Raw genomic sequence first — 27,994 nt, forward strand, 5'->3', positions numbered from 1 at the left:
TACATCTTTATAGCCATATTTATTTCACAATGTATTTGCCCTCTTATAACAAATTGTATTTGCCTAAATTGCTCCCTAATACCATTATTTTTTTTCAAACAGTTTTTACCCAAGTTTTACTCATCACTAGAAAAATGTTCATTACCTATAAATTTTTTATAAAATTGTTTCAACAATAAATTCATGCACATTTTTCTTTAAAAAATAGTATGAAATGCATTTCTTTTTACATATAAATGTATTTATCATGAAATATTTATAGATTTTATAGTATTTTTTTTCTACATGAAATATTTTTTGTGTAAAATTATTTGAAAAAACAGATTTCATAATTATCTGCAAATTTATTTATGTATATGTTAATTATATAATTTTTTTCTTGCTAATATAACTTTGTAGCAAAAAGTATTAAAAATATATTTATTGAACATTTTCTTGTAAATTATAATTTTATAAATAATAATATGGTGCTTGGGGGCATGGGTTTAGGGTTTGGGAATCAAATTTGGGGATTTGAATAATGTGAGAGAACCAAAAGTGGAAACACTCTTGTGTGTGATGAAGATGGAGGTTGGAGAGGATGAGGAGTGGGTCTTTGAATGGAGATATGTGGAAATGTTGTTTTTTTTTCTTTTTCACTTGTAGGCAAATTGGGGGTAGACGATTTCAAGTTGAAGTCGGGGGTTAACGATTTTTATTGTAATTTATTACGAAATGTTTGTAATCGATTATGACTTTGATTAAAGGGTGTACAAATTCAAAAAGGATAATATGTGGGGTAACATTTTCTCTATTTGAAAATAGGTGGGGTCATGACGTTTTCTTAATCAAAAAATGTGTGGGGGTGCGACATTTTTTACTATTTCTAGTTGCACCTCCATTTTCCCTTCAAAAAGTCATCCACCAACTTCATTTGTGGTACGTGAATGACACATGTGCACTATTGGTCAAGCTATATAGGTTTTAATCTTATACCAGACTCTCAAACCAGGCGTAAGGCTTTTGGACAACCATCCACTACAAGGATCCATAACGAAATGGATCAACCAAATCCGGATAAACCCAAAAAATATTTTTATTGTCGTACTGGAGGTCATCATAGAGTCAAGTCCATTTCGACAATGAATTACAATAAATATTACTCAAAATCACAAAGCAACCCAATTCATTGTCGATATGAATATCGACCCCTATAATGACCTTCAATATGACAGTAAGAACATTTTTTGGGTTTATTCGGATTTGGTTGATCCATTTCGTTATGGATTCTTGAAGTGGATGGTTGTCGGACAGCCTTACACTTGGTTGAGGGTATTGTATAAGATTAGGACCTATATAGCTTGACCAATAGAAGTTGATGGTTCACTTTTGAAGGAAAAATGGGGTGCAAGTAGAAATAGTAGAAAATGTCACACCCCCACATGTTTTATGATTAAGAAAACGTCATGACCCCATCCGTTTTCTAATAGAGGAAATGTGGAACCCCACATGTTGTCTTTTTGAATTTGTACACTCTTTGTAATCAAAGTCGTAATCATTTACGAAAAAATCGTAATTGATTACAATAGAAAACGTTAACTCCCACGATTTCAGCTTGAAATTATCTAACCCCAGTCCGACTTTGATTTAAAAACGTGTAACATGTTTTCTTAATTTAAAAATGTGTGGGATCGCATGATTTGCTTATTTTATAATTTTTAAAAATTTTGATATTTTTATAATAAAGGAGACAAATTTGCCTACAAATAAAAAAAAACGGGAAAAAAATTGGTCAAGATTGATTCCTTTTATTATACGCACATTATGAATATAATCTTTTATATTAAATGTTAGCATTAAATACATTTGTTATGTTAAAAAAAAAATGTTAAAGAAAAATATATATTTATTTAATTTTTTTCTTTAATTGAAAAATCAAACTACAATAAATATAATATTTAACAACAGGTCAAAATTTAAGAATTAAAAATATATTTAACATTTTATAATTATTTTATGTAAGTCGAAAGTAATATTTTATTATTTATAGATTCTAAGCATGTTTTAAATTTTATTTTTAGTTTGATATTTTTGTTTAAATTTATTAGTTAATTATATAAAATTATCGTTTATACTAATAATTATTATTAAAAACACGTAACATTTTCTTTAAGATCAATATATTTATTTTATTTATTTAAAATTAAAATACGAGTTTTCTATAATGATTTAATATAAATCTATAACTTAAATAATTCATATCCGAAAAAAATTAATAAATTAAATAATTAAATATAAATTTACAATTCTACACCTATAAATCAATACATGAAAAGATATTCAATCTTGGTGTTCACAATTCTATTTTTAATTTTACTTTTTAATAAATAATATTTTTTAAACTAAAATAACTGTTTTACTTTTTAAGTAATTGTTTTATTAAATTTAACAATTTCACTCTTTTAATTTTTTTAAAGTACTTTTAGTAAAATAAAATATCTACAAAGTAAATAAATAAAATATTTATAATTAAATTTACAAAATTATTTATATTTATCTTTAAAATTTAAAAAAAAATGAATGTCTTTACACTTGTTGTGCTAAAGTTAACGCTCTTTTCTTTTTTTCAGTTGTGGATTTTTCTTATTGTTTCCGCCACCATTTGTGTATTGCATTAATAGTCAAATAAATGCATTTTTGTATTATGCTTCATTTTGTACTGGTCCTGCAAAACGTACGTAGTAAGGAACAAAAAACTGATCATGTAACAAAGAATATTTTATTTGTTTATGTGTTGGGTTTCTGAAATAAGGAATCAAGTGCAAACGGTTTTGACCCAAAATTTGTTTCGATAAGTATCAATTGAATCAAGAAAAAAAAAATCAATTTTAGAATCCCTGAATCAAAACAAAACCATATATCTATAAAACAGTGACCCACTCACCCACCACACACAATCACAAACTTTTCAGAATTGAATCAGAAAGCATGAGTAACAAAGGTCTCAAGATTTGCTTGGTCTTGTTTCTGTTTTTACTCGTCATTGTTTCAGTTGGGATGGTAACCTTATTTTTAACAGTTTTCAAACCCAAGGATCCAAACATCATGGTCCAACCTGTTGGTCTTGAACACTTCAACTTGTCTCTTTTGACCAATTTGACTGCAAATGTGAGTCTGCCAATGGTGATCACTATGGTGAATCCAAACTTTGGAAGCTTTGAATACCCCGAAGCCATGGGTTATGTGAATTTCCATGGTGGCATTGTGGGTGAAGTTCCGATACAGGGAGAGTTTGTGCCAGCACGTGAACAGATCGTAGTGGACGCTTGGGCCAATTTGATGCTACAGAAGGTGGTCACTGATACCAGATTTTGGGCAGATGTTCTAAGTGGATCGTTGAATTTCACATCAACAGCTGCATTGCCTGGGAAAGTTGAAATGCTCAAGATTTTGAAGTTGAAAGCCACTGTTTATAGCACTTGTGATTTCTCCATTGACTTAACCTCTAGGAATGTTGATAGCAAATGCAGTGCCAAAATTAAGCTTTGATTGCTTGTAGTCAAGGGGTTTTTTGCATAACTATTACCCTTTTTTTCTCTGTTCAATTCATTTGTAATTGAGGTTTTGCCTTTTTCTTTTTTTTTAATCCGCAAATATAACTTATTAGTATGTGTTTGGATTATAATTAAAAAAATTAAGTTTGGTCGAAAGAAACAGAAAATTTCTTTAAACCGAAAATTTTCAACTGAAAATTTTGATAGTTTTGCTTTGAGAGCAACCCACCTTTGGGACTTAACAAAATTGAAAAAAAAATTGTCAAGTGACTACAAAATAAATTTGGATTTAGCTTCCAAACCTGAAACCAAACACATAATTAATATTATCTTAATGTAAGAGTTAAAATTTACGGTCTCTTTTATATTTCTTTTTAAATTTATTAAATCAATCTTGTAATTCTCAAATATTAATAGGTGAATGAATTCACGATCTTTCAAACTCTCCTACAAACCAATTGTTTTTTTAGAGTTTTGCCTGTGATGTTTTTTCTAGTACTTAGATAAGAAAATTAAACAAATTACAAATTAAAAATAAGCTAAAGGAACTTAAAACTTATAAAAACTTTTAAATAAACTGTTTTCAATAAATACTTTTGTATTGTCAAATTAATTTATAATCTAACCAAATAAGTTATTATCTAACTTATTGGTATTACCGATCACACCCTAAATCTAATAGGAAAAATATAAAGAATAATGCTTTAAGTTTCGTTTTGTATTTAAAGAGATATGATTAACTATATTTAAAGTTAAAGTTAATATGTACTGAATTAATATTACAGATCAGTTTTGCATTTAATAATTAATGTTTATATCATATTTAATGTCATTAAATATGTGGAATTAATAGCTGAGTTACTGTAATTGTCGTTAAGTGAACTCATTTATTATTTTTCCGCTTTTTTTAAGGCTTTTTAAAGTTTTGAAAGAAAATGATGAAATTCTAATCAAAAGCAATGTTACCGTTGGGAATCTGGTAGCGTAGAAGATATTAGTTTTTACACATGTATTAATTAACATTTTAGACATTAATTCTTTTAATAGTTAAAATAATTTTTTTAATAGTTAAAATTCTGGTATCTAATTAGTAATTAATTTAGAATCTAATTTACAAATAAATTATAACTTTTTATTTGAAATAGAGATTATATTAGATATTAAAAGTTTTAAGTTTATAAGTTGGTATCTAAATTAATTATTATAGTTACCAATTGTTTGTTGTCATCAAAATTGGTTGTTATTTAATAATTTTTTTATAGTGAAAATTCAAGAAACAACATTCATTTTTGTTAAATATGTTAAATTTTCTTAGGTTAAAATACTTTTTTGGTCTTGATTTATGTCAAATTTTGTCACATCAATCCTAATCTTATTTTGGTGCTTAAATAGGTCCTAATTTTTGTTAATTTTGTTTAATTTGGTCCTTTTTTTCTCTAATACCGTTTAAATCATTAACGGTCATGAACAGTGGCGGCCCGACCCTGTGTCAACAAATAATTTTTTTTTATTTTTTTTAAAATGTCCATGTGTCAACCCAACAACATGTCACGTGTCAGAGTCAATGTTTTATATTCAATTTTGTTCCTATATTCTCTAGTTTTGTTTAATTTAGTCCTAATGTTTTTTAATATCAACCAATTTTGTCCCTCTCCAACCAAATTTAATTTTTATATTAAAATTCACATTTTTTATTAAATGTTTTATATAATATATTAAAATTCACATCACTAAAACTTTTATATAAAAATTAAATTTGGTCTCATCTTTCATCTTTGACAGGGACAAAATTGGTCAATGTTAACCAAAACTATGACTAAATTAAATAAAAATAACAAATATAGGGACCAAATCGAATATAAATATTGACTTTGACGGGTTGACACGTGTACATTTTAAAAAAATTTTAAAAAAATAAAAAAATCATAAAGTTACACGTGGCAGTCACTATTCCTTGCGGTTAATGATTTAAACAGTATTACTAAAAAAGAACCAAATTCAACAAAATTGACGAAAATTATTTGAGCACAAAAATAAAATTATGACTTATTAGAAAAAAATTGACGAAAATTATGACTAAAAAGGTATTTTAACCATTTTTTTATATATCAAATGATATTTCAGGTTGATGGGGCTGTATATACTATTTGATATATTACAATTTGAATGTATGTCTGAAACATCGTCTAATATTTAAAAAAAAAAAAACTAAAAGGACTATATATCTATTCATTTTTTAAAGGTTAAATTAATTTTTAGTTCTTCTATTTATCATGAAATTTCAGTTTGGTCCTCAAATTTTTCGTTGTCTCAATTTGGTCCTCATTTTCTTAAAATGACTCAATTTGGTCCTCACCATTAACTTTAACCAGACGATGTTAAAGTCAACGCTACGTGTCAATTTTTGTTTTTTTTAAATATTTTTTTTAATATTTTTTATTTTTGACACGTGTCACTTCACAGTTGTGCCACGTGTTAAAGTGACTCAATTTGGTCCCCATATTTGTTTTTAGTTTCAATTTAGTCCCAATTTTTGTAAAAATGAAGCAATATTGTCCTTCCTTAAATTGACACTAAATTTACTTTTTTATAAATTTTATGGTAATATTCTTACTAAAATTAATGTTTTTATTAAATATTTCTATAAACATTTTAAATTAACTTTAAATTCTAGAAAAAACATTAGACTTTGATTTTGTTTTGAACTTGAAATTTAGTTCCTAAACTTATGTGTGACAAGTTATTTAATTTTTAATTTTTACTAAGTTTGTATAATATGATACATTTGATGCCTTTATATATGATGACAAAATTGTTAATTTTTGAAATTAAGTTTGAGGTTTAACTTTATTTAACTATAATAAAAAATTTATTTAAAAATATTTCTACAAATATTTAATAAAAACGTCAATTTTATTAAGAATATCATCATAACCTGTATACAAAGATTAAATTGAGTCTCAATCTAAGGAGAACAACATTGCTTCATTTTTACAAAAAAATGGGACTAAATTGAAACTAAAAACAAATATAGAGACCAAATTGAGTACATGTGACACAATTATGAAGTGACAAGTGTCAAAAAAAAATATATTAAAAAAAATATTAAAAAAAATCAAAAAAACAAAAAATTGACATGTGGCGTTGACTTAACACCGTCTGGTCAAAGTTAATGGTGAAGACCAACTTGAGTCATTTTTAAGAAAATGAGGACCAAATTGAGACAACGAAAAATTTGAGGACCAATCTGAAATTTCATGACAAATAGAAGAACCAAAAGACTAATTTAATCTTTTTTAAATTTAGATATAAAAAATTTAAAATAAAACAATATGAGACATATCCAAATTTAATCAAAATTGAATATAATAAATTCATATTAGTTTGAAATTAGAATTTTAAATTTAACATATCCAAGGCCGAATACACAATGGCACTTTGAAAATCCATTTAGTAGACATTTCTTTCAAGGTGGTTTCTTCTTGCACCTCCAAGTTTTCTTCCTATACCCCAAACTTTTCTAAATCCCAATAATAACATTTTCTTTGATTTTGATCGAGTAGGTACAAACATAATTACAATCTCTCTCTTTATTATTCCCTACCCTCCCTTTCACATTTACTCTAGTAGCCTCTCTTTCCTTATTTCTTCCCTTTGAGCAAAACTCACCGTCTTATTTATCCGGTGGTGCCGCAAAAGACTCACTCTCTATTTACCTTACAAATTTCTCCTTCACGCATCCCAATATCACAATCATTTTCCTCTGCTCACTCTTTTATGTTATAGCTTACTGATTTGTGAATAATTTACGGATGAACCGAATTTGAAGACTTTGAAGTTCGAGGATTTAAATTATTAGTTTTGGTCGATAACATAAACGGATTTTGGAAATTCGTAATAGGAGGTGAGATCTCTCAGGAAAAAAGCACAAGATTTGGAAGGTTAAACTAGATTTCAAAACCTAATTTAGGAAAGCATAGGATTTTGACATTCAGTTCACAGGGCTATCAAATTTCAAAATTCAGTTAAGAAAAAAAAAACCAATATTAGATTTTGAAATCCAAAAAAATATTTAACCAAATTTTAAAAGTCAAAAAAACATTTCAACAAATTTCGAAAGCTAAGAGAATATTTAATCGCATTTTGAAGAATATTTAACCGGATTTCGAAATTTGAAAGAATATTTAACCATATTTTAAAATTCAAAAGAATATTTAACTTAATTTCAAAACCCGAAAAAATATTTATCTAATTTCAATAATAGATACTTTTACCTTTGAACATAAGATCATATTTTATATTACCTAGCGTCACTCTCGACTTTATTACTCTCGACTTTATTATTTTTAAGGCGGTTTTTCTCCTTTCATTAACATTGAGGAATCTAATGAATATCATACACCATAATTGTTCCAAACCTTATGCAACGATAACAGAGATCAAGTGAGTCGGGTCATAATTGAATCATGGTGTTTAGACTCTTACATTCTTAAATAAGAATTGTGCCTTGATAGCTTTTGGTCTAATATTAAGCGTTTAATCTTAAGAATTTTAACAAATCTGGTGTGGTGCTGGAAGAAACCTTACGAATTTCATTTTTTATTTTCATTGGATTTCAAAATTTGGTATAGATTTTTGTTGTTGATTGGGTTTCAAAATTCGATAGAATCCTTATCATGATTTCAAAATTTGGTGTTTTTCTGAATATGATTACGAAATCCGATGATTTCCTAGATCAAATTTCAAAAGTTAATGCTTTCCTAAATTTGTTGAATTACTAAACTGAATTTCGAAATATGGTGCTTAATAAAACATTTTTTCCTTCTTTTTTTCAAAATGCGGTCAATACTTTTGCTAACTGAGTTTTGAAATTTGGTACATGCTAAATATAATAAAAATAAGGTTTAATTATGCCTTTAGTTCCTATTTTGGAGTCAAAATCTCAAAATGATACCTAAATTTTTAAAAGTCTCAAAATGGTCCCCTTTTTTATTGAAACGTCTTACGTTTGTCCTTGTCGTTAAGTCAACGTTGACGCCGTTAGAGGGAGTGCCACATGTCAGTTCCTCGATTTTTTAAATTTTTTTATTAATTTTTTTTTTGAATTATTTTTTATTTTTTTTTATTTTTTGAATTTTTATAAAAATATTGAAAAAATTGCACGTGTCAAACTGTCATCGTGCCACGTGACAGTGACAGTGACACGTGTCAGTATTACACCACGTGTCATTTTCTTAGTCTCAATTTGGTCCCTTTATTTTAATTTGTCTCAATTTAGTCACAATTTTTGTAAAAATTAACAATTTTGTCCCTCTCCAAATTGAAATCAATTTTAATTTCTGTATAAATGTACACAAATATTTCCATCAAAATTGATATTTCAAGTAAATATTTTTAACCAAATTAAGTTCATTTAATTAATATTTTACATTGAACTTTATTTAAAATGGTTTAAAAGTTGTTAATAGAAAATAATGTTAATAGAAAAAAATTTCATAAATTACCTAGTTCATGTTACAATAAAACACATATAAATTTAAAATTTTAAAACAATTTTAAGTAAAGTTGAATGTGAAACATAATTTTAACTAAACTTAGCTATGTTAAAAATATATAATAAAAATATCAATTTGAATACAAATATCAAATTTAATAAAAATATTTGTATAACATTTATATAAAATTAATTTTTGTTTCAATTTGAAGGGGGACAAAATTGCTCATTTTTACAAAAATTGGGACTAAATTGAGACAAATTAAAATAAAGGGATAAAATTGAGACTAACAAAATGACACGTGGCGTAATACTGACACGTGGCAATTTTTTTGATTTTTTTTTAAAAATTAATAAAAAAATTAAAAATAAAAAAAAATTCAAAAAAAAAATTAATAAAAAAATTCAAAAAATCGAGGAACTGACACGTGGCACTATTTTGAGACTTTTAAAAATTTGGGTATCATGTTGAGATTTTGACTCCAAAATAGGAACTAAAGGCATAATTAAACCTAAAAATAAATACTAAACGCGGTTGAAGGTGTTTGTGAGAATGACTTGGAGGTGCACGATCTGTAAATATATAACAGCTTCAGCGTTACTGAATAATTAATTTAACATTTTATATATTTATTTGGTAGGGATATATTTGGCATTGCAGGAAACTTTGGGAGTGCTGGTAGAAAAACGTGGGGTGAGGAAGAAAGCCCCTTCTTTCAATTGAAGGAGGAAATTTTCCCGTATAAATATCTTTGACCCATCTCATTTTCATCAGAAAAAAATCTATATAGAAGATTGTGAAAAAAAAAATATTAATAGGATATGAAATATTAAACCTTGAAGTGACAATTTCATGAAATTGGATCAAAGTGTATGAGCCGTAGCAAAAGTGAGAAAATTGAGAATAATAATTTAAGTAAAAGGAATACTTTAAATGAAAAATAAAACGTTATAAGAGATTTTAAATGAATTTGCAAAGATAAAAATGAACAAAAAGTTATATATTAGTTGTGATGTATATTTGGTCCGATTTTTCTTTTTTACTTTCTACGTCCACTTATATATATATATTATATATACGGTAACAAGTGCAACAAATTTAAAACAAGTGCAACAAGTTTAACAACTTTTTGTTAGGTTTACGGAGGAAGTTTTAATGGAGAAATACAATTTTAATGAGACCTGAGCTCAAACACATAAGATATTGATACCACTCTCAACCCAAAACCTTAAGGGTGAGATTTAGACCACACTTGGATTCCTAACAATCTTCCCCTTAAGAGTGAGTCCCTTCAACAATATTGGTACACTCTTCCAGCGGAAGCATTCCCAACCACGCTTACCTGGAATCCTTGCCAGGAAGACTTTCGATATTAGGATTATATTGCACTCGTCTGAGCCGATTTTAACCACCGGTGATGCCACTTGTTAGGTTTACAGAGAGGTTTCACTGAAAAGATACAACTTTAATGAAACCTAAACCCAAAGACATTGACACCACTTTTAAGCTAAAACTTTAAGACAATAGATTTCTTGGTTTCATTAGAATTTGAAGGCTATATATTAATTAGGAGACCTTTGACACTTGTCATGCATCAGAGACACTAATTTATCATAAGCTACAATATTGTGTGTGCAGAAACATGGAGTATTTAACTATGCTCCACATGGGTAGGCTAAGGCACAGTCACATATTAATTCATGGAACCTTCCCTACTTTGTCTTGAAGTACCAACCAGAGTTAGAAAGTAAGATGAATTAAAATATTAGAGTTAGGTTGAGGCATACACAGAGGAAGAAAAAGGAGAACATGTGGTCCAAATCCCGAAGCTTAAGCTCCCCTTTTGCCGTCCAGAAAGATACGTTATAAGTGAGAATGGATATTATTCCTAAAAAGTTGTTCAGTTTGTGCAGAGGTTGTTACTTGCCGCCCATTTTCATATACAATCACACACAATGTCACCACCAATAAACATACATCAAATAACATTCTTTATCCTCTAAACAAACCATTGTACACAGAATTTGGATTTTCTTTTACTATTTATCTGACGTGTCTTTCTAATATATTATCGTGTATTTTAATGTTTAATAGAAAATAATACCAAATGTACTTTTAATACTTAATAGAGAACAATACTAAAAAAATCAATAAAAAAGTTGGACTTCTCTTCGCATTTCAGACAAAAGGATAAGCTTATTTTTCTGCTTCAGAGGTGGGGAAGACAGAACACACTAGTTTTCATGTTTCTTCGATCTCTCATACTTTTCCGAGTTCTATTCTCTGTTACAGTAGTTTATGTCATCACTAGGAGCCCTTTTGTGAGTTCTATTGACCCTTTTTGTTTTTACTTTAGTAAAGTAATTCTATATTAGATTTTGAACATTATAATTGATTTCATTATTGAAATTGTTATTATTTAAACATAATCAATGATAATGTTAGTGTGATAAATTAAATGACATTCACAATTAATTGATTAGACTTCATTCGTCGTAAATTTGTATATAATCAAGTATATGATAGATACTTAATTAACTTTTACACAGAAAGATGCATGTAAAATATAATTTTATATTACATTCAAATCAAATAATCTTTTCACTTTTTTCTTTAATTCACTGTAAAAAAAAATTAAATAACAACTAATTTTAGGACAAAAAATAATTAATAATTATAGTAACTTATTTAAATACTAATTTATAAATTAAAAATTATTAATCTTTAAAATAATTTCTATTACAAATAAAACATTGTAATTGGTGTGATAGTTAAACTCTAAATCAATCAATGACATTATGTAATTTGTTATCAAACAAACTAACATCTAAATTAGTTATTATTTTATATTCTCGATAAACTAATTAATTAGAGAACACTTTATATTCTCCGATAAACTAAAACAGTTTTTTAATGACGTCTGCTTAAGTTATAAGCCTTATCTTTATCTTTCTTCGAGTTTAGAAAGATTGTTAAATTGGTGAATCTTGTTTATTATTTTATTTTATTTTTTCTGTTGCCTAATAATTTTACAATCATTATTCTTCCTTCTAGACTTTTCTTCTACGAACTATAGTGTTAAAAGAGACAGTCCAATTTATGGTTGCTTGTAACATGCAGGTATCAGTACATGCTATTTAGTAAAACTACATTATCATATGTTAGGTTTACACAAAGTGAGTTTTAGTACAGATACAACACCGGTAAGATCCAAGTCTAACTACATAAGACATTGATATCACTTTCAACCTAAAATCTTAAGACAATAGGTTTATAAATCTTTATGCGTTCCACTTTCTTATTTCTAATAAATGTGAGATTTAGATTCACACTAAAATTCTTAACCCCGTCAAATAACAAAATATGTCCGTTTTTTATGTCAATGGAAATTAGATAAGATTTGTGTAAATCTACTATATAGTCCGTGCTCATAAAATTATGGCAAGAGTAGCATTTGGCATATATTAATTCTTAAAAAATTTGCATGGTGGAGAAAGTTGAACGTAAGAAACATAAAAAGTTGTGATTTTGTACCAAGTTGCTTGGTTTCACTGGGACCTTTAATTCTTGTGGCGGGGGCACAGGAGAAACATGTTCCTACAAAAGTCAATGCAGCACACATCAGCAAGCAATACAAAATTTCATTCACACAAGAGAATGTGACTAGGTTAAGTGTGAGAAGCTGGAACATGATTCATGCTAATTAATGTTCAGTTACTTGGTGGGGGACCATGATTTCAAAACTCAATATATGTTTCTTTTTTCGGCTATCCAAAATCTGCACTTCATTCACTTTTTATTGGTTTGGCCTTCTATGTGCATGGATAACCATACACCAAAATTTACATATATACGATGTCTTTCTGAATATGTATTAGGAATTGAATTTTAAACCTATCTTAATTCTACAAAATCAATTTATAAAATAAGATTTTTACTTACATATATTATAAATTGATTCTGTCTTTAACCTACATTGGAGTTTCAACAACATTACACATTAAAAACCTTTGATATATTTATAATAAAAGAACATAAGAAAAAAAAAACATAAGAGTAAGTGGAATGCTTAAATCACATTTCAACTTTAATGGAAAGTTAAAGTTGATGGTTGTCCAAAATTATGTATTCAATTTGTAGTACATTAGTTCAAAAATAAGATAAAAATAAGAATTTTTTATGCTATAATATTAGTATCTTTTACTCTAATCCCTTATTGTCATCACTTATGTTATGTGTTGTTTTGTTGTTAAGATTTTTATGCAAACTTATTACAAAGGAGATAGTTATGCTTTGGAATTATTAGAAACAAGCTAATCTGTAAAAGAAATTATTTCTTGTTGATTCTTGTGGAAAGATTGATTTACGTGAATGTGTTGAATCTCAGTTTTTTTGCAAATTTAATTTATGTTATATATAGATTGTTAGATCTATCTTGGTAGGAGATAACCCTATGGTAGAATTATATACATATATTTTTTGTAATATTTTGGGTCTATAGAGATAATAAAATACATCTCATTTGTGTTTTATCCTATGTGAAGTTTGGGTGTTGTTTGAGGGTTTGTATGTTTAAAAGTAAATTTAGTATTATAGGTTAATTTTCTCATCTCTTTTTGGTATCGTACATGAGTTGAGACATCTCTGAAGTTTCAATCTTTTATTTACATATATTAGTTATTGTTGATGAAAAAAAAGAGTTGGTGGTTGCTTGCATTTGGCAATGACTTTAGGGATGATGTTGCTGTAGGATTATAAGAGGAGAATCTGTTCTCTATTAATTACTATGTTCTTAAAAACTCGATAAATCAGTAACAGTTCATGAGTACTGCCAACAAGACTAGTTTCTGGATAAAACTTATGATTTTAAAAAATATATAAATTTATGTTATGTATCTTCTTTTTGAATAATGTTTTTAGAACGAAACTTTGCAAAAGGTTAGCAGTGATATGTTCTATTTTATAGTTTTGTGTTAATTTGGTTAATTCTAAGAGAGAAGTCAAACTTCAGTACCAAGAATTTTAGAACAATTCGGAATCATCTGATATCTGAGCTAAGTATTTTTATTTTTTGTTAATATATTTCATGCCTGAGAATATTGTTCTTTCCTTTTCTTATCGAACTTCCTTAACACTCAAGACAACAATAAAAGAATTCACACACAGATCCATTTCACTGTTTGGCATTGTTTAAGGGAAGAAAAAAAAGAGAGTAAATGTGATCCATTACTTTGAACAGGAAGAAGAACTTTTAATTAAAAATACCATTTTAACATATACAGTTTTTTTTAGTTAGACATTATATATATATTTTTTCAAACAATTTTCCGCAAAATCGTAAAACCTTTAAAATACATTTTATCTTTTTTCTTTATTTGTTAATAAAAACATACAAGTATAAGGTTTATGGGATGAAACCAAAATATAGTATGACATAATTTTTTTTTTCTAAAATGATATTAAAAAATTCAATCTAACAAACTACATAGAAAATAGTAATTTGAAAGTTCCGCATAGCCTAAAGATGAAGTCTGTTGGACTTAAACATAAAACTAAAAAGGTTCAAAATCACTAAAATTAGCTTATGTGTAAACCTTTTTTAAAAACAAAAATATACTACAGTGATATAATTAGAAGATTAGCTATAACCAAAACTAATTGTATTATACTAGCATGATTGTAATTATAAAAAAATGTAATGAAACTCATACAAAGCATGCAGTACTAATAATATGACAGGAAGTGCAATTCAAACAGAATTATTTTGACCTAGTTACCCTACGTATACATAGTGACCTAAAGAACCCTAAAAATAAGCATGCATTCATTGAGTCATAGGGTACGAACTGACATAGTAAATTGAAACAACTTCTATATTAATACCATATTCAATTGTGGAATGCATGTACAATATAACTAGATATCTGAGAAATGAAAAGAACATGATATGATATCTTTCATGCTTCGAATTCTGTTTCTATATTTAACTTGGTAATTTATTAGGTACAGTGATTGAAACACAGTCAAAATCATTGAACCTGACATCATGAAAGTGTGTCAGGTTGTATAGATACATTGAAACAAAAAAAGCATTCTGAATTGTGATGTCGCTGCAGTGAAGAGATTAATGTTGGAGAATGATGGGATTGATGGATTTTTGTAGAATTAATGTACACCTCTTATCAAAGGTGAAGTTCAAATTTGTCAGCTTTTCGAGCTTTGGATTCGACGTTTGATCTACCACCATCACATTAATCACATCATTAGTGGCAGTTAAGTATTTGACTGCTTACCAAATTAGTGATGTAAACCGGTTTTTGTGGAGATTAAATAATTAACTTTTCAAACTAGCCCTCACACTGCGTTAACTAATACAAGTAAAAGTGAATCTATATGTATTTTACTTGAATTTTTAGATGCTAAAACATGATTTTGAAAAAGAACAAAATATAGCAGGGTGTATCAATTGTTCAGTGATAAAAGATTATTGAGTCAAGATTGTATGTTATTTGAATTATCATGTTGTTAAATAATAGTTATTTTCTGATTATAATATCGACTAAACTTTAAAAAATATGTATTAATGCTTGCTTTCTCAAGGTTATAGTATACTCAATAGTTTAATATTTTTTAAGAGTCAAAATTAAAGACGATTTAAATATTTATTTTTTCTTTAATCATTTGAGATATTTTTAAAGGTAAAATTGTGACAAAACTTCAGCCTACAAAGTAAATAATATCTCATATGTGGTAATTGATCCTAACAATATCACTTTACGGATTTAGGATCAGAACATTGACACCATTTGTGGATACAAAAACTCCGTTAGATCTCAACTGGGGTCTTGTTCTAATATACTCAATAGTCTAACATCACATAGGAGTTTCAAGTAATGACAATTTAAGTAATCATTCCTTCTTCATACTCTAAGACACATTTTAAGCAAAAAACCATGATGAAACTTCAAATTTCAAAACGGACAATACTTTGAATGCGATAATTGATTCTAACGATGTTACTTGATGAATTTGAGTTCAGAACATTCAGAATATTCAATAACTTTATATCATTAAGGAATTAAGATTAAGAAGAGTTTAAATATTTTTTTTTGAGATATTTTTTAAAAATAAAACTACAATAGAAGTTTCAAGTTACGAAACATACAATATCAATTGGATGCTGTGATTACTCCTAACAGAAGTTAAAAGCGTTTTAAATATACATTTCTCTTTTAATCTCCACCTTTTAAAATCAAAACAATAAAAAGTATATCATGCTTCAAAACAAATAATATTAAATACGAAAATTGATAATAAAAATATGATTTTAACAAAGATAGAAACAACTGCAAAATTCAATGGAGATTTTACTTCATTATTATATGTTTATCCACAAAAATTCTTATGCTCTATTTGATAAAACTGCATTTCATTTCTCTTTTACTTTATGTATCGGTCCAATCGAACCGATGTGCAAACTTTGATATTGCCATGGCATGCAAGGAGACAGAGATTGTTGTCAACAGTTTCTCCCATTTCTATTATTGCTTTGTGATGTCGACAGCCAAAGCTTATATACAAAGCATGCATTAATCGGAGCTTCACCATTGTGCACATTGATTCATTTCGAAGATTTCAACCATAACTTGATGCTGACAAAATGAGAACCAGTACATTAGAGGCACATTATAGCTACTTTTGACAGGAGAGAATCTTAATTACTTTTACGAAATAATCAAATTAATCTAAGGATAACTTTGATTTATTCCTATTTATACTCATTTATAAATATTCATGTTAAATATGTTTTCGATTTTTTGAAAGTAAAATTAATATTCGTCGTATCATAAATTTTAATACATTTTTATTTTCGATCAATAAAAATAAATACATGTAATCCGTTTAAATTAAGTTATTTGAATCATAACATATCAAAATAATATGAACAACTCATATATTATTATAAAATGGATTTGACACGTTTAAGTTGAATTAAAAGGATTGAATCTATTACTTTTTTAAATTTTGAAATCAAAATATATCAAAATTTAGGATAAAAACGGATTTTAATTTTACATAAAAATAATTTTCATTGTTATTAGAACTGTCAAAATGGGTTGGAATCCGCGAGTCAACTCCGTCTACCGCAGGTTCCGGCCGGGTTGGGTTGAAATTTTTTTATAAATTTCAATACGGATTGATTTTTGACCCGTCTCACTTAGAACCCAGCTCACCCGGGTTGAACCCGTGGTGAGTCGGGTTGGCTCACCAACTCGCAAATAAAGGGTTACGTAAGTGTTTTTTTGTTAAGTTCGACTTTGCATTTAGGTCAGGTTGTTCTTTTAGCCAACACATAGATAATTTGACATTTTTGTAATTTTAGTTTGTATTTGGATTGTATTAAAATTTATTTAGATTTTAATTATCATTATAGTTTAGTTTTGATTGAAAAAAAATGTTAAAAAAATATATATGTTTTTAATTAAGTGAGCCCATGAGCCAACCCATTTAATCCACCAATTCGTGGTGGGTTGGTTCAGATTTGAATTTTTTTTGACTCGCTAATAAGTGAGCCGAATTAAGTTGATTCACTAAGTGATCAAATACGGTGGATCTAATCGTTATAGTCTATCAAATGTATTATAAAAAGAACCTCTAATTAAATCTAAAGAGGGTGAAAGATAACATTATGAATGTGGAGTATTTGTATGCAAAAGTTTTAAAGAAGTGTTTGGTGTTCTTCATCAGTGCTGACCTGTTCTAAATGGTAGAGGTAGCACATGGAGGAGCATTTGCTGCAGCCGTTTTCAGAATATTCTTATTAAATGAAGGGCCAGTTGGAGGCATGAAACCAAACTAACTTTTTTTAAATCTATAAATCTAATTTTTTTCCCTTTCGATTTTTTTTTATGCATTCTATCAGAAATCAAACACTTGACAGGGTACAAGGAAGCCTGCGAATGTTTCTTTTTCGTGGTTGGTTCAGTGTTCTGATTTTCTTTCTGCTAGAGTAGGTATCATATATATTACTAAACAATAAAGTACTATATATAGTCATAATTAGTATATTCATATATTAATTGTCAATTATAATAAATCATATATACCAGTCTCAAAAGGGGACTAATGTTCCACATGGAATCTGCAGACAACATATATATTCATAGAATATATGTGTTTCAACATTCAGAAATCATTATTCTCACAAAATTCGACTTTAAATTTAATATTTTTAACTTGTCCCTAGTCAAAGTAATTTTATCTTAATTATGACTAAAGTTTTCTTTGGTTAAAGTGTCTTTGTCTGATCTCTGCTAGATCATATGCTCGACATCATCATAGTGTTTTCAACTCCATTTTAATAAGAGTATGGATAGGAATTTAAGTATATATGTTTAAAATTTAAATTGAATATAATATAAATGAAAAAAGTTAAGTACTTATAAAAAATTCATTAATCTATTAATTATTTAAGATTTAAATTTATGCTAGGTTATTGAATTTCCATCTGAAGTTATCCAATTGAATAATAGAATTTAGCAGCTTTTAAATGAAATCTGTGGTTGGTTACAATCGCCAAGAATTGTCTTTCACGTTTGGACAAAACTGGCAATGATTATTTAGAATTAAGAATGTAAAACTGAGTGTAATTATAATTGTTAATTAAAGAAAGTACTTGTGAAGGGTTTTGGCTGTAGAAACTATTCTTTTAACTATTTCACTTTTTCTCTTTTTAATAATGATCCATTTATTTTTAGAGTCACATTTTCAGTTTAAAAATATTTGAAAGTATATAATTGCACAAACTAATCTTTTTTTAACAGACAACACTTACTTTCACTCTAATTATATTTATAAGCATGAATTTTCACTCTAATTATTAGAAAAAAATTAAAATTATATTTCTAAGCACTACTATTAAATAAATTAAAAAACAAAATTATTAGAATTTTGCTACGACTTTGCCATAAAAAGGAAATATTTAAAATCACAATCCTTTTCTTTATTAAATTGTTCCAAACATGTCTTAGTTATTAAAGTAATTATAAAAAAAAAATAGTCAGATAAATAATTTTAATAAAAGTGTATTGAATTGGTGTTTTTGCCTAAATGATTAGGTTTCTTCTACACGCTTCATTTAAGATAATGAGATATCATAACTTTATTATCAGTATATGAAAAGATTTAGATCAATGCATTGTGACATGATGACAGTTTTTTCTTCCATGTTTTGCAGTACTACTTTGTAAACTATTGTCCACTAATACATAATGTCTAGTACATATTATATTTAAAATCAAAAGCATATATCACTATTATTTTATGTTTAATATTAAATGCAGTACTGCTACCCACGAATCTTCGTTTTTCAATGTTCTACACAAGGGCTCTATTCAAGTTTTCATTTATCACCTATCATACTTAGTTTTCAAACCATTTGAAAATTTGGTCCACCCATCAATATTAAGTCTCATCGTTCAATTAATTAACAGTAACTCTTAATCTTTGATTTTGCAATGGGTAATAAAATAATACATAATTAAAATACTGAATTAAAATTTAATCTAGTTTTAATTTAAAAATATATTGTAGTTGAAATTTAACCATATTTAATACTATTCGTTCATTATATATATAAATTTTGACCAAAACGGTTTCACTTGTTTAGACAGCTTATATTACCTTTCTCTTACTGTTACTTGTAACTATTGAGAACATAGATATATTTACTTCCCACGGAGAATGTCCCAAACATTAACGAACAAAACATAAATTATGGTCTCAGGTTATGATCATGTTAACAATGATTGGTATAATACAGGGATTTTCTGTCACTGATCATGTTATGTTTACAGCAACGTGACCTGAGAAGTCAAGCTACATAGAAGAACACAAAGTAGACAGAAGTAGCATTCACCCATAATAATTAACCAACATCGACCAAGGAACAAGACATAGACCCCTTTTCTTCAAGTCTGCGGTGCACTCAACGTTGTTTTCGTTAAAATTCATGTCACACTCATCAGTCTGCAGCAGGTTTGTATAATGCTCTGAATGAAAACCCTTACCCTACACAATCATCATCATCATCATAACTTGGTTAGACAAGTACTTAAAGAGTTACTATTTCTTCCATTCTGATCACAAACACCATAAATTTAGCAGGGTTACCCTAGAAGTAGAACCGTCAAGTTGATCATCATCAATCTTGCACGAAATCTTCAAGTCCCCTACCTGTCGTAAAAGATGGAAAGTTACAAAAAATTTCATCTTTAAGTTTAATTCAAAACCGTAAAACTAACCTGTAAGATAAAGTTTGCATCTGATATATAAATATAAATTGCATGACTTTATCTTTAGTTAAGGGGGACTTTCAGAAGAAAAGAAAAAAAGATGAAATGTTATGTTTTTTGTATATGAGAAAAAGAAGAGATGATATGATGTTGCACATGGTGTACCTTGGGACTATTGACAGGGGAGCTAGCAGTGTCTTCCAAAGGATCATCATCTGATATCTGTTGGGTTCTTGTCTTCTTGAAACGAAGTTTCTTAGAGACATTATTGTTAGATGAGTCCCTAACTCTAACAGAAGGATATGACAGAAGGTGATTGTGATGTGAGAGTTTCCATGCAGCAGAAGAAGCTGCATCTGAGACCAAAGAGGAACCACCCAAGCTGGAACAGTAACTTTGTTCATCCATGCCCTTAGAAAAATCTTCAAAGTAAGAAGTCCACCCGCTTTCTTCATTGCCACTTCCAGACACTGCTTTTCCCGTAGAAGGATTCAGAGAATTCTCCATCAAGAGAGAGAGAGAGAGAGAGTGTTGTTTTCAGATTGTGAGAGACTTCTTCTCTGGAGGGATTTATAACATTGAGCTTAGAATAATGTTCTGTGATTAGATACATGTCAGTGTACACAACCAGCAGAGTGAGACAAATATAGGGGGCAATGATATAAGTCATCATTTTTTAACATTCAACGTTACTAATACTATCTAGGTGTTTTAAGTTTTATGCTATAAATTTATTTTAACTTAGAAAACATAGATAAAATGTTAATAATTCTGATATAATTTTATGACTAACTTATATCTTATTTTTAATTGGAGTGAGATCTAGAATAAAATAACAATTGCTTATGTAATATGGAGAATTAATAGACGTGTTATATCACTGAGGACCACTCTATGTCTACATCAAAGAGTTTTCAAATATGATACCATGGAAATATAAAAAAGAAGTGATGACAAAAAAAAAATGTCAGAAAACTGTTTATTTGGTTAAGGTGTCCATGTTCGTTGTCAATTAGATAAACGGCTACTTAGTTTTTTTACTCAGACGAGTCAATCTGAAATGTTTGTTGGTCATACTTTTTTTATTAGAAAATCTATGATTTTTATGAGTTAAAAAAATTATGAGAGTTTGAAATTATATTTACTGTGTGTTATGAGAGAGTATAAGAAGAAGAAAAAATAGTGTTAGAAAAGAGAGAGAGAAAGGGAAGGGAGAAAAGAATGATTAGAATGAGGCGTTGGTAATGGAGAGAAGAAGAGAACGTGCAACGAATTGAAGACCGAGAATGGCGTTGACCTTTGTGGTTGGAAGGAGATTTGGTTTCTGAATTGGAGGCCATTATTTTCGTTATCACACTCTTCTTTCAACCCAAAACATTTATTGAGGGAGACAAAATTGGCCTCAATCTCTCCTTAACTGCACTATACTTTTAATTTTTAGGTTTTTTTTCCCAGCTGGCCCTGCTAACTCACTCACCTCTAATATTACTCATAACTTTGAAAACATTGTGTGAACTACACAAAACCTTTTAGGTGCAACATCTCAGATACTTTTCTTCTCTACTATTTTTTAACTAAAATTTGAGTTTTTGCTTCAATGATATCTATGATAAAAGTTGTTGTCATTTATCCTGCAAATTTCACTTAATAACACAATAGAGTAATTCGACTTATTCTGATCGATCAATGACAAATAGAGTGATTCGTTCATTCAAATTGATTCTGTATATTGTGAAAATAAGAAATATAAATTGCAAAATAGCCAAGGCTTTTATTTTATTTTTTGTTTTAAAGGAAGTTCCGAACTACAGTGAATCCAGCTAGCCATGGTCAAACGAAGGTGAAATATTTTGGTCAGAACAATTTGCCCCTACTTAACCTTTTTCCAGTCACATTTATGGTTGTTATTGAAATTTGCAATGTGTGAGTGGTAGTTTTACGTAGGCTTGCCATTGCCAACAATTGTTGGGGTTGATTTTCTCCAATCTCATTTAGTTCTTCCACACCCGTGTAGAATAAAAGTCCAATGTGAAAACATTGAAAACCGGGACCATATGGGTTCCCCTGGTTGAATTCGCAACTTTGTTTACAGAGCTATGTAGTAAGGGCTAACTATGAAAAGCGGTTTAGTTTTTGCTATATTAATGAAAAATGATAATTCTTAATAACCCAGTTTAGTCATACCCCGTTTTCGTACTTTATTATCTAGTTGTCAAATCATTTGACAAAAGGAAATGGATTCTGATTATGACAGTTAGGAAACAATAATGTTGTTTTTACAATACATTTTATGTAATAACTTTCATTGTTTTCCTCATTACATCCAATTTTTTTATCTCAACCCATACACTTCTTTACACTTTTTTTTTTTTTTATTTCTATCCTTATCACGGAAAATGTAGTTAAAAAATTACTTTCATAATTTATTGTATTACATACTAAATTTCCTTCTTTACTATAATTATTTTAGAAACAAATACACCAATTCAGTCATCAGTGAATTATAGACTTTGAAAACGTATCTGTTCAACCATTAACCCAACCCATTGACCTATATATATATATATATATATGTATATATCAAACAATGCTGATATTAGGTATTTTAACTAGGCCTTGCTCTTCCTACTTGCCATTTCCAATTATGCTACACTACAACAAGATAGATCACTTTCTCCTCTAAATGAAATTCCGATTAATATCAGATTTTCATAATTCTTCGTATCTATTTAAAATAGTACAAACTGCGATAGAAGGTTCTACTTCAGTAGAATACATGATACTTAACGTTAAAAAAGATTTTTTTGTACATCATATTTGTGAAAATAGGCAGTACAGTAGGTGACATAACAGTGCATATACAATTGAGTAACGCAGACGGATTTTTTTTTTTTTTTTTTTTTTGTGGTTTACGCTACCGGATTTACCACATTAGTAGGTTTGAATGATGTGATTAACCGTGGAACTGGAGAGTAACGACATGATTAAACTTTAGAAGGGACTCTTTTGAAAGATAGTAAAACTCCAATGACAATAACGTATAAATATTTGATAGAAACTGATACAATCAAACGTCCCCAGTTGAAGGTATCTCAGCGGCATCCAAGTTCTAGTGACCATATTTCTGAAACTCCCACTCGCTATTATCTATAGCACCAAAGAAACACCAAGCAAATGAGAAGATCACTAATAATTCATTCAATCCAAACAGAGAAAAGGGTGGAAAAGGAACTTGTCCCACATACCTAGCGGACATACTTGACGGGTCTTGAGCCATCGGCTTATGCAATGGAAGTGAAAAGCATGGTTACAAACTCCTGTACAAGATATCACCCAGAGCAAGTAACAATTTCAGTAATCCTGCTTTTGCCAAGCCAAAACGTAACAAGTAGATAGGCTTACACAACTAGAGATATAACCTACGCACTACTGCCTAATATGGACTTTTAATATGGACTTTTTTCCCTACGCTGATCTGTGCCACTGATCTGTGCCGGGGAACGGGTACAAGTATCCAATACAATATACAAATGTGATAATATTCTAAAGATTAATGGTCTGACAATATATATTGAATGGAATATATTTATATATAAATAAATAACTAAAAGTATAGTCAGTATTTGAAACCTCTGCTTCAAATAAATACAGTATTTAATATATATTGAATGGAATGAAGACCTCCCTTCCTAAAAAAAACCTCTGCATTTTCGTTCTTACACTGTTACCTACCAATGTGCCAAAACAAATGCAAGCTTGTAACACAGGTTTCAGTATCAGATATAGATATTATGCTAAAGTATTTTACACCACTAATTGGTTCTACCTAGAGCCACAGTTAACAGACTACAGAGCTAGACTTCAATAAATCATGACCTAGTGTCCTTCAACAAAAACGATCTAGCATTTGCTTCAGTGAAAATTGGCCCGAAGAAAGTTGAAAGTCATCAAACTTCAAACCATAGTCATATGTGAATCGTGATGAAAGTAAAATTAGTTTTTAGGTCTAAAAGTATTTGAAATAAAATCTTATCTCATTAAACTGTAAACTTTAAGATGAACTAAACAAGCCTACAATCTCAATATGGTCTAGAATCTAGAAGTCAGTATAGTCATCAAGTATGCAAACCTTAATAATAAGGACCAAACAAATAAAAAACAAACAAACATACGAATCATTGTTAAAATCTCCATTGCAACTGCAGTTGATAAAGAGTAACCGTTTCTATAGGCTGTTCATTGCTTGATTTTCTCCAAAAAAAAAAAATTTACAACTGAGCTTTTGGATTGCATTCATGTGGGATACAGGAATCAAAATTTCAACACTACTTGCACTACGATCACCTACATATATATATATATATATATATATATATATATGAAATCATGAACACAGAGGATGATTTTCCCTTGGAAAAGTGTTCAACTCATTTCCTAACGAGCTTTACTATTGAATAGACAATTTGAATGGATCACTTGAGTGAAAAACTCAAGTTTACATGCGGAAAAGCAGGGTGGGGGAACATTTTTATAATAAAGAAGAATGATGCCTAATCAAACAATTTCACAAGCTTAAGGAACTGACAGTGCATTGGTTTAAAGGTGGAACAAAAAAAATAAAAAGTGATGACGAGCTACCGAGTAAGAAGCTAACAATCAGGTCTAATAACTGTAAGTTCCAACCTTAAACTAGCTGAAGGAACAACCAGCAGTTATTGATTTCAGATAACTCATATCACGTTTATTGATTTCAGACGATAACATCCTTAACAAATATAGGAATACAACGAGACAGTAAAGATTCAAGAAAAGATTTAAAAAACAGATTCCAAAACAAAACAACCAATTAATTAGATGGAAAAAGACCAGCCAGAAGAGCGTACCCCAAGCTACAGTGCATTCCTCGCTAGTGGCGCTAGCCTGGTTGGCCTGGCACTCAATACCTAAACAAGCATCCAAAACCAAAACGAATTAGGCAATTTCTCATAAAAAGGTTAATTCACAATGATAAATTGAATTAACACGCTTACAGAGATCCATGATATGGTTCCTGCAGATAGCACAATTGTCCACAACGATATCTGCAACAACAGAAAGGAAAAAGAAGAAAAAGAAAATGAGATGAAGGAAATTAAAGCTAGGGTTTAGAAGAGGGTTGAGAGACGCACCCCAAGCCCATAGAGCAACGGCATTCCACTTCTTGATCTCGAATCGCTTGGGCTTCTTGCTAGACGAAGGACCGGCGCTGCTGGAGGGTTCGCCGGCCGGAACCATCGTCACGTCGGAATCCAGAGTCGCCATTCTTCAACGTTTCAAACTTAGGAACAAAACTTGCCCCGGACTCCATGTTTCCGATATTTTCTATTTTTTATCTGTAGACTGGATTGGGCTTTACTTTTTTGGGCCTTTGTGCTTGTGCAATTATCTTAAACCATTTATTTTTAGATTATAATGTATAATATATTTATATTATAAATTCACTTTATTTTGTGTACATATTTATTTTTTAATTTTATACTTTAATAAGTATTTGTTTTTTAAATTAAAATAATTCTTGTATTAGTTCTGACATTTTTTTAAAATTTAATTATTTTTTAAATTAAAATAATTATTTATAATAAAAATACTACGTATAAATCAATAAAAATTATATATAACAAAATTATAAAATTATTTGTATTTATTTTTAGAAATATAATTTTATTATATTTTTTTATCATAAAAAAGTTTAAATACATATATTAGTAACATATATGTGTTCAATAATAATAATAATAATTTTTATTATTATTAGCAAAAATATAGATTTGGTTATTAACTTTTTATTTATATAATTTTTTTTAATTTTAGTATCCTAATTAATATCCTTTAAATTTAAATAATTACTTATAATTGAAAAAAATATTCTTCAATTGGTAATATTTATCTATAGAATCTGAAATCTCTTAGTAAATAACTGATAGATGTTTCCATTAGAAACACAACTAAAATAATTCGTCGGCAATACAATATTACAAATGGAGCTAAATTAGTCTATAAATATCATTGATAATTCTAGTATTTCTTACGGTGTATATATATGTATTATTTTGTATTAGGAATATTTATAAGGACTACTCAAAAGCATACAATAATATTTGTTTTTGTAGAAATTGTTAAAATTAATTTTAAACTTCTAATGAAAAAGTTGATGTGAATTTTCTAAAGTGATAAAAAAGTTAAATTTTCATATTCTGAAGTAAATAATTAAATAAAACATTATTGATTGGCATTTCATATTTTTTAAGAATTTTCTCCTATAGTATTTGATTTATCAGTATCTTTAATAGTGGACAAACAAGATAGTACTTGTCTCAGTGAATAAACTATTATTATTTTTTGCTTAAATATTAATTTGAATTCTATTTTGTCTAATTTATTTAATTTTGTCCTATTTTTTTTAAATATCAATCATGTCCCAATTTTTATTAAATTTGTTTAATTTACTCATTTTTCTCACACGATCTAAATAGTTAATGATAGAATATTCCGTGTGACCCATTACTATTATATGACACTTCACCTCCTTCATTTGGTGTTAATGCTGCTTCCACTTAAGCAAAATCTGTACATTTCTTGTTCTTTTGGATATTTCTACATTTTTTCCCAATTTCTTTTCCTCTACCCTAAATGCAGAATCTCAAAACTGTTAAAACTAAGGAGTAAAACAAAAATTGAAATTGTGGAGGTGAATGGGGTTTTTTATGATGTAGGTGACAAAAATACCCACGTCAGCGAGTATCCATGAATAAAATTCGTGGCGGATAGATTGTACCCGTGGGTAGCAAGTAGTGAATATTTTAATACCCGCTTATAAATGGATTAAGTGTAAATATCATATTACCCATACTCGCGGATACCCATTACATACAAAAATTTAAAATTAAAATTTAATTTATATTTTATTAAGTTAAATTTAATTAAAATTAAAACTATTTTTATTAGCTTAAATTTAAAACTTAATTGAATTTATATTATATTTTATATTTTTATTTAAAAAACTTATAAAATATATATTTTTTAAATATTTAAGGATATGCGGGTATCCACGGATATCCATGGGTTTCAAAAAAATCTATGGATATTTTTTAAACGGGTATCTAGCAAGTGAACAGACGGGTAGGGAGTGAATTTTTTTTCTTGCAGGTCAAGTTGCGAGTCGACACTATTCATGTCCAATCCAACCCGTTGTCATCCCCTTATGGATCATGTTATACACTCTATGATTAACTATTTAGGCGATGTCAGTAAAAATGACTAAATTGAATAAAATTAACAAAATTTTGACATGATTGAATACTTAAACATAATAAAAATCAAATTAAACAAACTAGACAAAAAATAGAGATTTAAGAATTTTTGTTTTCACCAAATTTAGCAAACTGGACTTTCAAATCATAAAAGAAAATAATCTCAGAAAATCAATAAAGCAAAATATCAGTCAAGAACCAATTTGAATAGTCAATTCCTATTGAGAAATTCTATGATACTTACAAAATAGAATTAGAAATATGTGAAACTCATTGATGTTTTCGCAGGACTATTAAAAAAAACGATATCTGTCAAATCTAAGACTAGATAGAAATTTTCTAGATTCAACCATCTCCTAATTAGGAATATCTACTTAAAAAAA

At 28.4% G+C, this 27,994-nt stretch overlaps 3 protein-coding genes across 4 annotated transcripts; 1 reads left to right on the forward strand and 2 right to left on the reverse strand.

Annotated features, from left to right (window-relative positions):
* Nucleotides 1–2,833: 2,833 nt before the first annotated feature.
* Nucleotides 2,834–3,584, forward strand: LOC114186246. The gene has a single exon (XM_028074289.1). The coding sequence runs from the start codon at nucleotides 2,968–2,970 to the stop codon at nucleotides 3,526–3,528; it is 561 nt and encodes a 186-aa protein (XP_027930090.1). The 5' UTR covers nucleotides 2,834–2,967; the 3' UTR covers nucleotides 3,529–3,584.
* Nucleotides 3,585–19,815: 16,231 nt separating this feature from the next.
* LOC114182937 (vascular-related unknown protein 1-like) lies at nucleotides 19,816–20,925 on the reverse strand. The gene is made up of 3 exons (XM_028069748.1): nucleotides 20,488–20,925; nucleotides 20,201–20,263; nucleotides 19,816–20,098 (listed from the first exon to the last, which is right to left on the reverse strand). The coding sequence occupies exons 1-3, from the start codon at nucleotides 20,827–20,829 to the stop codon at nucleotides 19,943–19,945; spliced, it is 561 nt and encodes a 186-aa protein (XP_027925549.1). The 5' UTR covers nucleotides 20,830–20,925; the 3' UTR covers nucleotides 19,816–19,942.
* A 2,160-nt stretch (nucleotides 20,926–23,085) lies between these two features.
* On the reverse strand, nucleotides 23,086–25,684 carry LOC114183876 (RING-box protein 1a). Of its 2 annotated transcripts, XM_028071038.1 has the most exons (5): nucleotides 25,491–25,681; nucleotides 25,353–25,403; nucleotides 25,206–25,265; nucleotides 23,568–23,639; nucleotides 23,086–23,469 (listed from the first exon to the last, which is right to left on the reverse strand). In XM_028071038.1, exons 1-5 carry the CDS (start codon nucleotides 25,621–25,623, stop codon nucleotides 23,432–23,434), a joined length of 354 nt encoding a protein of 117 aa, XP_027926839.1. In that variant the 5' UTR covers nucleotides 25,624–25,681; the 3' UTR covers nucleotides 23,086–23,431. The 2 variants fall into 2 exon arrangements, with proteins under 2 accessions (XP_027926839.1, XP_027926838.1); XM_028071037.1 differs by having other exon boundaries at nucleotides 25,353–25,684.
* Nucleotides 25,685–27,994: the final 2,310 nt, after the last annotated feature.

The sequence above is a fragment of the Vigna unguiculata genome, chromosome 5 (genome assembly GCF_004118075.2).
Source record: "Vigna unguiculata cultivar IT97K-499-35 chromosome 5, ASM411807v1, whole genome shotgun sequence".
Classification (NCBI taxonomy): domain Eukaryota; kingdom Viridiplantae; phylum Streptophyta; class Magnoliopsida; order Fabales; family Fabaceae; genus Vigna; species Vigna unguiculata.

What these genes read in the sequence shown, in the direction of transcription:
- LOC114182937 (XM_028069748.1), bottom strand. Translation starts at nt 20,829, where the DNA reads ATGGAGAATTCTCTGAATCCTTCTACGGGAAAAGCAGTGTCTGGAAGT. An exon ending in CCCCTGTCAATAGTCCCAAG is followed by an intron (nt 20,264 to 20,487) that starts GTACACCATGTG and finishes CTTTTACGACAG; the next exon opens with GTAGGGGACTTGAAGATTTC. An exon ending in TTGACGGTTCTACTTCTAGG is followed by an intron (nt 20,099 to 20,200) that starts GTAACCCTGCTA and finishes ATGATTGTGTAG; the next exon opens with GGTAAGGGTTTTCATTCAGA.
- LOC114183876 (XM_028071037.1), bottom strand. Translation starts at nt 25,623, where the DNA reads ATGGCGACTCTGGATTCCGACGTGACGATGGTTCCGGCCGGCGAACCC. An exon ending in GAACCATATCATGGATCTCT is followed by an intron (nt 25,266 to 25,352) that starts GTAAGCGTGTTA and finishes ATGCTTGTTTAG; the next exon opens with GTATTGAGTGCCAGGCCAAC. An exon ending in CCGTCAAGTATGTCCGCTAG is followed by an intron (nt 23,470 to 23,567) that starts GTATGTGGGACA and finishes TTGGTGCTATAG; the next exon opens with ATAATAGCGAGTGGGAGTTT.
- LOC114186246 (XM_028074289.1), top strand. Translation starts at nt 2,968, where the DNA reads ATGAGTAACAAAGGTCTCAAGATTTGCTTGGTCTTGTTTCTGTTTTTA.